The 16,319-nt window shown below is 32.6% G+C and overlaps 2 protein-coding genes across 2 annotated transcripts; both read right to left on the bottom strand.

Annotated features, from left to right (window-relative positions):
• Positions 1–5,778: 5,778 nt before the first annotated feature.
• On the bottom strand, positions 5,779–7,917 carry LOC104890083 (hypothetical protein). The gene has a single exon (XM_010675452.4). The coding sequence runs from the start codon at positions 7,344–7,346 to the stop codon at positions 6,084–6,086; it is 1,263 nt and encodes a 420-aa protein (XP_010673754.3). The 5' UTR covers positions 7,347–7,917; the 3' UTR covers positions 5,779–6,083.
• A 932-nt stretch (positions 7,918–8,849) lies between these two features.
• LOC104890082 (hypothetical protein) lies at positions 8,850–12,479 on the bottom strand. Its single transcript, XM_010675451.4, has 4 exons — positions 12,170–12,479; positions 11,599–11,735; positions 9,973–10,077; positions 8,850–9,667 (listed from the first exon to the last, which is right to left on the bottom strand). The coding sequence occupies exons 1-4, from the start codon at positions 12,242–12,244 to the stop codon at positions 9,172–9,174; spliced, it is 813 nt and encodes a 270-aa protein (XP_010673753.2). The 5' UTR covers positions 12,245–12,479; the 3' UTR covers positions 8,850–9,171.
• Positions 12,480–16,319: the final 3,840 nt, after the last annotated feature.

Below are 16,319 nucleotides of genomic sequence, written 5' to 3' on the forward strand. Positions count from 1 at the left end.
TTTTTTTTTTGGTGCTTGTTTGCACAAAAATATTGTTTTGAATATGAGATTTTTGGGAGCTAGGCTGAAAATGTAGTGAGTATAATGCTACACAAATGATGTATTTATAGTGAGGATGAACAAGAAAGATCCCAAGGTTGATGGGATAGGATGAGGTTTACTAGGGTTTTGCTAGTGAAGGTAGTGCTTTCTTTCCATATACATGCATACGTACACTTGAAAGGGTATAATGGAGATTTTAAAAAAAGGGTGAAATAAACAATTTTGAGTGTATTATTAGTGTATGTTAATATTATTTGAATTATATATACTCCATCCGTTTCAAAAGGTTTTTCCTACTTGAAGTAATTTCCTCACACAATAAAATTCCAAACAGGATGAACTTCTCAAAATACAGATAGTATATTTGCGTGTGCGCACTAAAGTGTGTAATCATTTTATGGAACTCTATTATTGGTGTAATTTCTGGTGGTCGATCAGATTACCTAAAAAGTACACGAAAAATGATTCGCACTTCTAATAATGTTCGGAATTGTCGAGTTATATATGGAAGTTACATAGTAACATTTAGCTAATATCATTCATAATGTAAAAAAATTTATAGTCCATGAAAATCTGGCTGTCCAAAATTATTTAGGCTTTAAAATGTGGACCTGTAATCATTCTAAGGGTCATATTTATTATGACTAGTTGACTACCATAGAAATATCCTTCAAAATGGTAGGCTAACATGTATATATGCATGTAGAAATTATTTAGTAACATGATATAGAAATTATTTAGTAATATGATATAGAAATTATTTAGTAATTAATATGATATAAATGGAAACAAATTTCGACACATTTTATTTAAAAAAAATGCGTCGATATCTCTGATGCATATGGCAAATATTGGTCACAGATATGTGGCCAATCATAATACTCTCTGCTGCTTTAATTACTTGCTACATTATTGTGGGCACAAATATTTAGGAAAAGAATATTGGTATTGTGCGGAGTTCGGGACCATAACTTTATGCCTGGAAAAATGAAAAAAAAAATGGGAGTTATAGATAGACGGATGGCAAAAATAAAGAGAAAAATTAGTATTTTTTGGTGAATCATCTATATGTGGAAAAGGTAGCTAGTAAAAAAAGACGCGGGGAGCATTAGATACTATGTTTGCCTTAAAAAGATGTTCTCATTTTCAATCTTGTCATTATTCATTAGTACTTTCAAATTCTTTCCAATATATAAGGGAGAAAAAACATAGTCATAGAGTTTTTTTTGATTCGTTTCAATGAATACATTACGAAAATCAAATTTATATAATTTTTTCAAAAATGTATAACTAACGATCTTTAATATTTATGATACAAAATGGATATTGGCAAACGAAAAAAAATTAGAAACATCATTTTGGAGAAGAGGAAACATGTATGCTTTTTGGGGGGTGTCACTAGTAATGAGACTCTGGGAGCGTGTGTGAGGACAACCTAAATTAAGATTGTATCATGTGATTTGGTTGGGTAAATTATCGAGAAAAAAGAAAACTTAATTTAGGCTGTAATGGTTGATTAAAAAGTGTTTTTAAAATTTAATTATTACGAGATAGGCAATAATAATGATAATCTATCTATACTAATATATTAAAAGGCGTGCGTAAATGAGGAACGGTGTCACATGGCGCTCTCCCTAGGGAGTTTTAGTTCATGTAATCCATGTACAATAAAAAAATTAGAAATTGCATAGTATAGGTTTTGATCCCATGACCTCAAGTTCATGTACTAAAGTTTTAACCACTAGACCAAGTTTTAATTAGTGTTATTGTATCAAAGTACAATATTAATAAATGAACATTTTTCTTACCCAGGGTATATCCCGGGCCTAATAACTAGTTGTTATAAAATAATGACACGCAAATAATAATTGTCCAAACCTCGTATGCCATTTAACTTTGTTTTCTCACTTATGACTATAGAGAAAAAAGAAAACCAAAAGTATACATAAATATTCGGGGTATTGTTGTTAGATAGTATTATCAAAAATTATTAAAAGAGATGGTCTAATTTTAATGTAAAAGTAGACCTAGTCACTAAATGGATTAAACCAGTCACCGAAAGATATTAACCTAGTCACTATTGAGCTTATTTTCTTTTTAATATTGAGCTTACCATTGCCTAATTTAAATTTGAAAGTAGTCGGTCTCTTACAAGACAAACTCTAGTATATTATTTGTATGGTATATCAAACTTAGGTTCTTCATCAAGTTTCATTTTCTCTTTTGCTTGGGATTTTTTTCAAAATGTAGTAACTAAGAATCTAAAGAAAAAAAATTATAAGTTTTTGTTGAAATTGGTTGGAGAGAGAATAAAATGGAATGAGAGAAGGTAACTTCGAGACCAAAAAAATTAGAAGAGCAATAATACATGAAAAATGCTACATGTATTCAGTGGATAGCTAACTCACTAGAAATAGAAAATTAAAAATTATTAAAATTAATGAGTTGAATTTTACAATTTATTTATTTTAATTTGTAATGAGTTGTTGACTCTTGGATAGATAAAAAAAAAATTCCATAACACAAAGGTTGGTGCATAGAGAAGATGAATTACCCAATCTCCTATTATTAACTTTTCTCAATAAAGTCATGGAATCTTCTATGGCATGGTTGGGAATTGAAGATGCAAATCAATGGTAAAAAAAATTATGACTTGTGTAGTTTACCATAGAAAGTACAAAAATTATATGAATTTATTTAATAAATCTCTCCGACTTCCACCTCAAAAAAATTATACGAGTTTTGAGTATGCATGAATTAACTTCCTTCATTAAATTCATGAAAATTGAAAATTGTCGTTTAGTTATTAATAAGAGAAATATAAGTTCCCGTTAATTTCTACTTATATCTAAGGAAGTAGGTAAGCTACTTCTCTCATTTTATACGAAATAGAAATTTATATAGAAGTTATGCTTATCCCATTATGTAAACTTTTTATTAATAAAACAACAAGCCATCTTACACTTAGCTTCCTCGGAAATAGAATTTTCCATGATTTTCTTGCCCAACCAAACAACCCCATCTTAGTATGACTTCTTTTTTCCTTCATGGAGTACAAAGAAAAACAACAATACATCTTTATTACAAAACTCGAGCCAACTCAACAATCCAAAAATAGTAACAAATTAGTCTAATTTTATCGAAGATGAGCTAGTCTTGTCTGAGACGATCTAATTAGACTACTTTTTTCTGACATTACTTTCTTAACTTTCGAGTATCTTTTGTAATCATTTTAACTTTTTAATTCTTTTATACATACTTTTTCCTTTTTTTTAGATGACCAATTTTGATTTTAGACACATTTGCATACATGATTTTGACTATCTCTTGTGATTTGTACTTTAGCAAAAAAATATAGTCATCTAGAATTTTGTTAGATTCACCTCAATGTATATTTTCTAAATATCATCTTATTCTAATTTTTGCTTTCTGATAATTAAATATATAAAGGTTAAAAATAGTACATCGACAAGTGTGCCTATAGAAAATTGGTCATCTAAAAAATACGTAGGAAGTATATAACTAATTCAAATTTTTGTACTTTCTTGTCAATTTTACTTCATTCTTTATATAGCTAACTAATGCTTTAACTGCCAACCCGACATATTATGTTTGCTACTCCCTCCGTCTCAAAATGTAGTTCCTGTTTTTTTTTTTTTTTTGCATTCTCCAATATGTATCTTTGACTTACGATATCTTTTATTTCATATTAGTAAAAAAAAAAAAAGTTGATATTATGAATGTATACATTGAGACGAATCTAACAAGATCCTAGATGAATATGTTTTAGTCTATACATTAACGAGAATATTTGGTCAAAATTTATAAAATTTGACTTTGAAAATAAAAACAAAAACTATATTTTAAAATGGAGGGAGTAATATTTTGCATTTGAAAATGTACCTAAATATCGTTAGAATGTACTCAATCCATTTGTTTCTTAATGGGTTTCCTTTCACCAGATTATAGGAAACCAATAAGATAAAGGAAATTACTAGGAAAGTTGAAATTACATGGAAACTACATCGTTTAGTTTATGTTGATCAAACACACATTTATGCTTGGGGATTAATTTATGGAATTGCGGAAAAGTAATAGATCTTTACTGAAGAAAGGAGCTACATGTATCAATATTATTAGAATCAGTCTTGCGTGAACTTGGTCCACAATAATATTATTGTAGACTACAATCATAATAGAGTAATGGTTACACATTTGTAGTATCTCCATTAAGTAAATTTACCAAATCTCATATTTCTCACCACATGGATTATCATAATCTCCTTTGATTTTGTTTCTAGAATAGATCTATTAAACTATATGACTCAAAATCTCTTCAATTTACTTCTATAATAGTACATGCATACTTACGACAATATCAACCTTAGAGCCTTTATTCAATAGGTGATAAGTTGGTTTTTAGTTACATACAAATAGGTTTTAAGTCTCATTTTCATGTATTTTTTAGTGCATTTTAGGTCTAATTGCATAATTTGAACATTCTTTTGAACCATTGTGTTATTTCGAAATATTTTTGGCTTTTCTATGTGATTTTCAGGTTCTTATCGTCGTTTGCGACTAAGAGAAGCTGAGATGGTTCGTAGATGGTCTAGTTGGCGGTTCTCGGATGTAAGAAGATGAGTTTGAGTGCTTTGGGGTTAAAGGATTGATGATATTGAAGAATATTCTCTTTAGGGGACCACGCATATTTCTGCTTGACCGAGCAAAGAGGCGCACGCCCAAGCGTATAGCCGCTTGCCCGTGCAAATCTGTGGAAGAAAGGAGAAATCATTTTGTCTCGCGTGCACGCCCAAGCAAGATTTCGCTTGCCCATGCACCAAGACGCACTCCCAAGTTTTCCGCTTGCTCGTGCAACCTGCTTTCCAAGAATATGTCTGCGATTTTATTATTTCCTTTTCTAGTTTTGTAAACAATATTAGGTTTTATAAAACATACTTTTGGATAGTTTTTGGATTATTAGAAAAGAGAGTATTACGTTTTAGAGAGTTTTTGGAGAGTAAACTCCAACATTGAGGTAAAGACTATGTTGTTCTAATTTTCTCTCTTCCTTTATTGATATGTCTTTTAATCTATTTCACAATTGATTTATTATTTCAATTATGAGTGAGTAGTTCTATATATAATCAAGGGTTAACCCTAGCAATAATTAATGCATGAATTTTCCCCATAATCCCAATTTAGGACATGTTTGGATTTAGGATAATAAATTAAGCGGGTAATAAAAGTCAAATCACCTTAATAAAGGAAAAATGAAGGTGAATTAAGATGATTGCAAAGGGATAATGTGATTTTGTTGTGATAATAAGGAAGGGAAACAGAAGTTATTACCTCCAAATGAGGGTGACAATTACTCTAGAGGGTGGTGTGTAACTATTTCCCCCACAATGAGAGTAACAATTCCTCTATCTATTATTTTTTCTTCCTACCATCACTAGTTTATCCCTTTTATCACCACGTCTACCCTTTCATAATCACTTCTAATTACCTTACTTTTCATAGTTTGACTCTTTTTTTTTTTACCTCCTTAATGCATTACACTCAATCCAAGCATTACACTTAATGTGATTAATTATCCTTGCTTGATTGAATCGTGCTTATTTTCATTATCATACTAGGGATAGGTGATTTCGAATTGATTCCCATCTCATTTCTCTTACCAATCAATTCGATTCACATCTTCCACTACTTTTGCACAATAACGAGAAAACTTCAAAATTTTGAAAAATCAAAGATCACCATGTTATCATTCTTTGGCTTTTTATAAAGATCCAAAACATAGATTATTATTAACAAACTAACCAAAGATAAAAACACTTAGAACTTAGGGAGATTAACATAACTAATTTAGAAAGACTAACAACATCGATTGACCATAACATCAACTAAATTACGCGCGAAAATGAAGAACATAAAATTGAAAAAACTTACTTTGTTGTTTACTAGATTAGATTATCTTCCAAACATCATGATGTTGTAGTCTTCAACTATCTAACAATTTTTTGAAAAATATTTTTGCCACTTTAGAAAAAAGCCCTACTACCATAAAACACTCTTGAACCATCTTTCTTCTTGTTCTCAAGATCCAAATCATTGCTTCTTTCTATAATCCGAATCACATTACCCGAATTTTCGCTATTCGTTCCGGGATCAAGATCCATGGGCAGCTTCATATTTGCCAAGGACTCTGTAAATTGTTGCATACTTTTCATATACATATCCATGATTTGCTTCTGCATTGCTGCCTGCTCAACCTCGAGGCCCGAATTCCTGATCCGACCTGGAATAACTCGACCCGAATTCCCATACCCTGAAATCTCACCTTTGACATCTTCAATTTCATTAATTTTCTCACTTTGATTCCTACTTCCAATCTCATCATCCACCTTACTCTGTTTTTCCCCTGTTTCATCATGTGTTGGAGATGTTGGTGTTTGTTGATCACCAGCTGAGATTGATTCATCCGTGTTTAGATCATTGCTTACACTTTTTTTCGAGCTCGAAATCCCATAATCTTGATTAATATCATTTGAAGAGTTATTATCATTCTCTTCAGAAGAATTTAGTACCATTTCATAATCATTATTCTCTGCTTTTATCACAGACCCTAAATGAAGAAATGAGCCTAAAGAAGTAGTGTTCGAATTCGAATTAAAGTACTCAGATACCATAACTTGATCTTCTGTAGCTGCATTTATATCTGGAAATTCTACTCTTGAATAATCATTAGGGTTTAACAAAACTACTTCAGAAGAAATTGATGAATTTCCTGAGAAATTATGATTAACAGAGGAAAACAGAGGAGAAACAGAGGAGAAGTTTTTTGAGATTGAAAGACTTAATTGAACAATTCCAGCAGGTGAATGAAAGAGATCAGTAGAAGAAAGACTATAATCTTGACAACTTATTTTACCTCCTTGATTAACAATTTGAGAAATTGGGATTAAAGCAAAACCCAAAAGTTGATCTTCCAACAAGTTTCTAACTCTACTTAGCATCCAAATCTCACATTTGATCACAGCATCAATTTGCTTAACTTTCAATACTAACTTCTCGTCGAAATCCGGGTTTTTACCTCCTCCAACAACAACCCGAGTCGAAACCAATTCATCCGGGTTGTAGGTAAGGGAGAATTTTGCATAAACATCTTGGTTGTCATATATGCATATGTTGTGTATGTTCCTAGCATGATGGATAAAGATTTCTACTTTCCCTGAAAATTCGACGTCGTTTTCTTGATTATCAGAATGGTAAGGAAATCTAGATGATTGATTCAATGATTCCATGAAATAGGGAAAATCAGAAGTTGGGTTTTACAAAGGAAATCATATAAGTTGGACAAAACAGGGGAAAAACAGAGGAAAGAGTTGCTCAAAATAGTGGATTGGATTGAATTAATGTAAAATTGAGAGTTACATTTTCCTAAAACCACATAATTTCAGTGAAATAAAGAGAGAAGTTACATTTGCATAAAGATGATGACATATCATATACTAGAAAAGGAAAGACTTCCATTAACAATGTAGTCTATAAATATAGAGTATTGAAAACAACAAGGATGAATAATTTTAAGTGGTGGTTGATCAAGAAGCTATTACTTAAGTAAAAGATGCTCTCTAAGAGTCTTAAAACAGTTGGTGATTCTTAAAGGTATGAATATATCAACTTCAAGTAAACTCAATGTAAGATAAGACAAAGCAGAAAAAAATTCAGTAGAAAAAGATAGGAAAGAATTAAGATACAGTGGAAAAGAAGGAATTTGAGCAAGTTGAGGTGGGTGAAGAAAGTAGGTGGAATGAGAGAAAATGAATGCAGATGATGATGTTATAAGAAAATAATGTCATGCCTCTCTTTTTCACCACCTTTTTTTCACCATAATTCTACTTTAATTCATTCTCTATGTTTGCCTCATCCCTTATTCTTAATTCTTTTGAGGTGGGGGACAGCAGAACGCAATTACAAAAATCCAATCTTATTCGGAAACGAATAGAGACTATTTAATCTCGAGAGTTTTTTACATCAAAAAGTTCAAAAACGTTCTTGTAATAGAGCGACTAAACTAGGATCGTTTTATTTTCATCTCTAGGACAGGTTTATCATCGACGATGTATGATTTTGATCATTTAGGAAGAAAAGAGATATTTTAAGTAGGAATAGAGATAGAGAGAGACCTTTGCTTTGCTTGACAATGCAACTTCCACTTCTTTTACTCAGTGATGAGACTTCCTCCACTAAAATGTTAATGGGGATGTCCCACTAGTTGACCTCAAAGTTTTGAGTACAGCTCCTCCCATAATTTCCATATGTTTTTTCTCTCATTACACTTTCCTGAGTTTCAAGGCAAGCAAATGGTCCAAGTCACTCACCAAAAGAGTATTAACAAAACAAAATTGTCTATTTCAAGAACATGAGATAAAGCTTTTCAAAACTACTCATGATTTTCCTCCACATAATTCATGTAGATTAATTACATGTCTACTGCCATGCATAGTCATTTGACTAAATACAAGACTATGATGAGGCAACAACCATCACCAAACCTGTTATTAATCCTGTTATAAGTATGTTTGAAAAAGCTAGGCCGCCAAGAACAACTATATAAACCAGCACAAGTGGTCATATGGCACGCATAACCAGCGGAAACGGTCGTATATAAGACGTTACTAGACCAAAACCTCTTGCAGGTCAACTAAAGAATATGGGAATCGGATCTATGAGATATGAAGTCATGATTCTACAATATAAATTGTACACCTATAAAGAAGACAGGAAAATGATAGTTCAAAGGATTTACACGAAGTCACACATGCACCAAGTAAATTTGTCAGCAGTAAGAATTATTTACATGAACAAATCCAAAGAATCCACAAGAACCAAGTTCAGAGGTTGTTGCGATAGCTTTGTCCTCCCAACCCAGAAACAATGGGATTATAACTAAGATATTAACTTGCAGAGTGTACAATTTTTTTAAACTTGAAACAGACCAGTCAACTACGGTGTCGTTATTTTTACAAAGCGGAAATTGAGAAACAGATGGTACTGTACAGGGATGCTGGCAGTGACACAAAGCCGCTGGCTTGTGTGGTACTCTGCCATAACAGCCACATTAGCCTACTGCCTACCTAACCTAACCAAATGTTGTTGATGTTTCGCAGCAGCTGCCTTATCAGCAGCTTCGCGCTTCAGTGCCCTCTTAGCACGTCGGCCAATCAGATCTTTCCCAACCTCTTTATTCTTGGGTGAAACAGAAGAACTGGCATCTGTATCCTTCTCAACCTCTTTCTTTTTGCGCTGACGCGATGAACTAGCACCTGAATTTTGAGGATTTGATCTATGGACAGGCCTTGCCTCCTGGCGTCCTGCACTTATGTACCCATTATCGCCCCACCTCCGGTTGCCAATGCGAAGGCTTGGTGAGCTATGAAAGTAATCATCCTCAAAATCGTCATCTCCAAGATCTCCATACTCGTATTGATATTGATATTGATAATAGAAAATATCATCGAGCTCATCATAGAAGTCATCGTAAGGTTCTACAACCAAAGGTTTAAACCATGAAGCTCTCACAAGCAAGCATAGGCTTTCTTCAAACATGTAGTCATGCAAGCTGGAAGGTGTAGAACAGCAATACATAAGCAAACTTCACATGCAAGAAAACACATCAAACATTTCCTATCACCTAGCCGAAGACCCAAATTTTGCCACCCAAACTAATACCCATGCCATGAGTTTGCTACTCCACCTTAGAAAAATTCATACTCCTTCCTTGCGTACCAATGGCGGAGGAAAAACAAAAGGATTACAAATAGCTAAGTAGATGTACTATAAGTGAGATAATTCAAGTATATATGCTTTTCGGCGGCAGTGGGGTGGGGGAAATTTACCAATACACAAAAGGCTTCAAAGAAATACCTTCCATCAAGCGCACGATGAACACTCAGAGTATCAAATGGATTTTTGCACTGGGGGCATTTAGGATGTTCATGGTATGTTGCCCATTGCAGGATGCAGTTCACACTAAAAACAACACAGAAAACAATGCCAAAAAAAATCAACAAACTTCCAAATTTTAATCTGAACTAAAAGAAATAATAATGACAGATTTATTCATTCCATTCATGATTCACATAAAACTAAGAAGATAGATATTTCGCTGGACAATCAAAACAAGTGCAGCCAATCCACATAATTTTGCCAAACAAGTTAATTATATACTATAATCTAATGGACCTACTGATAATCATGAATATCAAAGTAATTACATCCTTTAGCTTCCATGTAAATAGCTACTTAAGGGGCATATAAAATTGGTGTCAGAATATTTTTCTGCTGCGGGTGCGGTGCACCCAGAAAGCCCAATGGAGCCAATAATGCTCATAAAGTAGCATTACATATTCCAGCAAAGAATAATAACACTCATAGATCTCTTTTGAGTTCCAAGCGCATTGTCATATTTGTCAAAACAAGCACTTAATAAGTTAATATAGTTAAAATCAAAAGGAAAAACTAAATCCTTCATCAAAAATAGCAGAATGCTTTTTTTTATAAAAATTCTTCAATACACACCTTTCCAATTAATATCTGTAATTGTGTTTTAGTAGAATCACGAAAAGCTGATATTATTTCAAATATTTTGATGGAACAAATCTAATAAGACCTTGCATTATTATGTTTCTTGTTACACATTGGTTATAATATGCCGTTACAATAAAAAATGTATTGTTGAATTTATCTGGAAACCGAGGAAGTGGTAAATAACATCCCTTATACTATTTATATGCACCAGGTCAAGTCTACGAACACATCAAACTTTCCTTCCATAGAAGTTAAAGAATAGATGGTTAAACATCAAAACAAACAGATTCCATGCTCCAATAACCCCTCTCACCTAGAGCATAAGTTATAATGTCTTCCTTTAACAGCAGTCAAAGAATAGATTATAGATGCCTAATCTAGCACTTCACCTTCACCCAATATTCTACCTTCCATCAAAAATTACATAAAAACATGGAATGCTCACATTGATCAGAAGTCGTAAATACGTGAGAAAAACTTCCACCATTACTATATACAAAATCAATGTTCCTACCATTTTCAAATTGAACTTCAAAGCGCCAATAGATCAACATGACATGTATAAAAACTAGAGGCTAAAAAATGACTATGACTATAAGAATCAAGTTATTATAATTACACTTGACGAGATCGTCCAAATAATTGGCCATACAGTTCATGAGATTTTGTCTACTCCACTAGATCAATCCTACTTGAACATATACCATGACATCGATTACCCAAAAATGCACATGTTAATTGTTACATAGAGATCAACAAAACAATGCAATGCTAATCAAGATCAATCTCTTCAAAAACCCTTAAAATGAAACAAATGAGACCAAATATCCATATCTAAACACCTTAATGAGACCAAATATCCATATTTAACATGCATAAATGATAAAACAATCAATCAAACGATACAATAGAGAAATCAAGCATAGAAAAACAAACATGGAAAAAAAAAGTGGGGAGACAAACCAGTAAACATGCTCGCAACCTTTTACAAGAGCAGTTTCCTGAAGCTCGATACAATCCAAACAAATGGCACATACACCATCATTCACCGCCACAGCACTCATTTGACCCCCCTTTTCTCTCTCCTCATTCATTTCCCCCTGTTTCAATCAAATAACCAGAAACATAAATCACCAAATCTTGATTCAATATCCTAAATTCCCAACTTTACATCAATTTCAAACAAAAGAAACCTAATTTAGCAACAACCCAGAACACAAAATCAAATAAACAACCTCATATCCCCAAATCAATATAAATTTCAAACAAAAACCCTAAATCTAGCAATGACCCAGACTCCCAAAATCAACTAAACAACCTCAAATCCCCAAATCAAACATAAATTTCAAACAAAAACCCTAATTTATCAATGACCCAGAACCCAAAATGATATAAATAACCACAAATCCCCAATCTTGGGACAAATTTCAACCAAGAAACACTAATTAATCAATAACCCAGATATCAAAAACAATTGAAACCCAGAAAACTCTACTATTATACAGAAAATAAGAAATTGGGGAAGTTTTATTACCTTATCTGGAATGATAAGATCGTTAAGATCGTTACTAAGACGTTCGTCAACAAAGGCGGTGAGTGAAGTTGTCATTGCTGAAAAAATGGAGGAGAGAAATAAATGAAAAGAGAGAAAAGGGGGGTAAATATGAAGTTGCCCAGATGAGAAACAAATAAAGGGCAAAAAGAGGAGAGAGAAAGAATCGAAGAGGGATAATTCTTTTGAGGATTCCCCTGCAAAATTTGATTTTACACAGAGAGAAAAAAGAAAAAGGAAGAAGAGGGAAAAAAAGTCCCCTTCTTTTTTTTAAGGGATTAAAATTGAAAATGATAATGAAAATGTGGTGGTTGATAAATATAAATAGTAGTAGTATATTAAAATATAAGTTTGATAATATAAGGTCAATTATTAACTATGTGACAGATGGGCTGACCGATTAAGAGAAAAAAAAAATTATGAATTTTAATTTTTTGAATTTTTCCTTTGAATATGAATTATTATTTAAATGATTGTTGCTCCAAAGAAATTGGGGAATTTTGGAAAATAAATTTAATTTTGAGGTTTTTATTTGTACTTTTATGAGATGGAAATGACACATCTAAGGTAGGGTTTGGCTTTCTTGTGGATGTGGTGCATATTATTGGGCTTGCCTTGTGTGTTGTGTCTATTGTTAATTGGATTTTTTCTTCTTTATTAAGTACTACCTCCGTTCTTTTTTAGTTGCAACGTTTGACAAATTGCACTATTCATGTTCTCTTATTTGACAACATTTATTGATTTATATGTTAAACAAAATATAGTCATGTGGGGTCTTGGTTGATTCGTTTCGATGTAAGCTTTCATAATATCAAATTTTATAATTTTTACTTACATACAATTAGAGATAAAACGATTTGAAATTGTACATTGGCAAGCGTGAAAGTCAAAACGTTGCAACTAAATAAAAACAGAGGTAGTATTTTGGGAGGGGTAGGGTATTGAGATGGCAGTGGGACGGGTAAAATAGGAGATCTTTAGGAGTTAGCTCAAGTGGGTAGAGGTACGCTCCCCTTGGTTCTTTAGGTCTTAACACCCAATGTGTCGATAGGGGTTAGTCTTTGGGCTGACTTAATTTCCTAATTAAAAAAAAAATTCCCACTCAATTAGATGATGATGGGTCTAGGTTTGGCGGGATGCGACGGGGATGGGGATGAAAATATACCTGCGATGGGTGGTGGAGCGGGTGGATTTTATGCTATACATGCCCCGCCCCTGCCCCGCTCGGCCTCGTCCGTCCCACTTCTCCTTCATTTCATACTCTACTTTCTATTAGAAACATGTTATATTTTAAAATATTTGTTATTAAAATGTCATTATATATACTTATATTATCGATAATTTTAAATGTGTGTTTTGAGACTCGAACTCATGACCTCTCATTTGATATGCTAATGAACTAATTGATTACACTAAAATACTCATATTGATTTATATGGGGAAAAAATCATTTAAAAACAAAACAATATTTGTATTTTTGAAAATTTCAAATACACACTGATAAATAATCTGGAAAATATTATCCGGCACAAAAACTAGTTTCATCCAAAACCATCCTATATTCCCGAGATCATATATATCGCCACATAGTGCGACATTTATACTCGTAACCTTCTCTTCAGATAGTCCTATTACGAGAAAGTGTACTCCTATATCCGGTATGGAAAAGATTTTCCCATACCACTTACTTGATATGATAAGATGTAACTCAAATATGATTAAATAGCTAACAGATATGATAAGGTATTGTTAGAATATGATATAAGATTTCAACTAACGAGCTCAAAAAAAAATATGAAAAACAAAAAAAATTATAATATTTTAATATTATTGTTGTCGTACAAATTATATAAATGTGATGGTATTGGCCCATATCTAGTATGGGAATATCATTGCTCGTCCTATTACCCTGCAATGCGGCAGCACCGAGAGACGTCGTCCTGGTGTAAAGTGTGTGGACAGATGTGCAAATCACTAGAGCTACGCATGTCAATTTGACTACAATTTTCTTTACATATTTTTTCGTTTCAGATTTTTTTTTTACTGTTAATCGGCTTGATCCATAAAAGTATAGTATTTTAATTTACTACCTAAGAGTAAAGAGACGTTAGAACCTCAAATCCTACTTGTAATGGACTAATGGACAACTGTAGTACACGTAAAAATCAAATCTTCTAACACGGTTTTACAGCAATTTGCTTGCTTGGAGACCAAGGTTTGAGTAAATTATCAAAATTCAGTCATGTGCCCATATAGTTTGATTAATTTGTATGCAAATGCTTCATGTTTCATATTTCCTATTTAATTACAATATACGTCTATCAATTACTTTTGTATAATACTAAATAATAATATCCGGTTTACTTTTTATCGTTTTCATCTCAAATTTACTGTACAGGTATGTATTAAGATAATATACATTGTTATAAAGAAAAGACATTTAGCAATTGGTTTGAATTTGAGATGGCAAAAGTTGACGCGACACGAAATATATATAAAAATAAATTAGTGTTAAGGATCTGGTTAGCACGATAGTATCCATATTACTAGATGCATGAATGGGTTAGCGTTAAGGTTTTCAACATGAAGATCACACACTTGAACCCATATGAACAAAATTGCTACGCAACTATAAGATGTTAATATAGAAAATTGGTTTAAATTTACCAAAAAGTAGTCATGATAAGACTATGTAATCGGACACAAAAAAAAAGTTGTTAGCGTCCAGAACTCCAGATACATCAACACATTTAATTAATCAAGTCAACATGACAAAACACGTTTATTAAATGGGTTTCAACCCTACATGATCTTTACTTTGCCAACTCTAATTCGAATATGAACACAATTGCCTTGATAGGGTTTGATTTTTAGCATGTATAATACATATATTATTGTAAATGACTTGTGTTCAATTACCTAAACACCGTGCATATAAGATTTTTATCCAGGAGACAATATGCATAAAATAGTTTTAAGGATATTTTTAACAAACGCCATCATTTCGATTCTTAAGTTGACTAGGAGTGCATTCATTGTTCACTCGGGTGGATGGTGTATCCATTTTTGCTCATTGGGGATTCTTCCTATTCATTAAATTTTGCACATTTAGAGGTATGAAATGAGTAAAAACTAACTTTAGGTGTATCATTCTTTTAAAGGTAAGATGAAGGAGACTCATTTGAGGGGGATTGTCTCATAAGGTTTGATCCCTAAACCTCAGGGATATGAAGTGAGAAGCAATACCACTACTCCACTACCTCAACCTCACCTTTGGTGATCATGCTTACAATATATTCACATGTACGATATAAATTTGTAAACTAGAGAGCAGTATGAACTCCGTCAATGCCTTTTTTTTTTAAAAGGTAAAATAAACATCCCTTGCATAAGCTGGGAGGACGGTAATTGAAATTCCACTTTGCAAAAGACAAGAATCGAGCACTTTTTATAAGAGTAAAAGGACTCAAAAAGGACTCCAACTAACTAGATCAACCTTAATTCTTATAAAGTCTTGCAATGTGTACAAGAACAATACATATAAAATCCTTAGCCTAGTTTCATGATTGCTATGGCCTATGTTACAGGCGGTAATACTCGACATAGGATGATTGGTTCAATGGTTTGTGCTTTGATTGGGCTTTAGCCCTTTCTTAGGACCTTTTTATTACCTAATAATAGGTTTGGCCCAAAAATAGTTTTCCGGCTCCAAAATTGCATGATTGGGCTGGGTTCGAATGAGACCCAAATGGTGAGTTACTTGACACCCTAAAACCATTATAGATGGACTTCTATGAAAAAAGCCACTATATGGAATTAGAAATTTAGAGTGAGTATAAAGATGGAAAAATGAAATCCCTCCTTTCTTTAAAAGTAAAAATCCAAAATCGTCATTTTAATAGATACATAATGTTGTAAAATATATAATTCACCTACTTGCTTTTCGATATTTCTTATAATTTCTCGTATACAAACTTTATAATTTTACCTTTAATTTGAAATGGACTGATACATCTAATATTCCCTTAATGTATAAGAAGGAAAGAATAACTCTTTAAAAACGACTCTTAAGTAATCACATAATTTCAATTTGTTAGTGACCTTTGATTCCATCACCCAAAACTCAAACACA

The sequence above is a fragment of the Beta vulgaris genome, chromosome 4 (assembly GCF_026745355.1).
Source record: "Beta vulgaris subsp. vulgaris cultivar EL10 chromosome 4, EL10.2, whole genome shotgun sequence".
Taxonomy (NCBI): Eukaryota; Viridiplantae; Streptophyta; class Magnoliopsida; order Caryophyllales; family Amaranthaceae; genus Beta; species Beta vulgaris.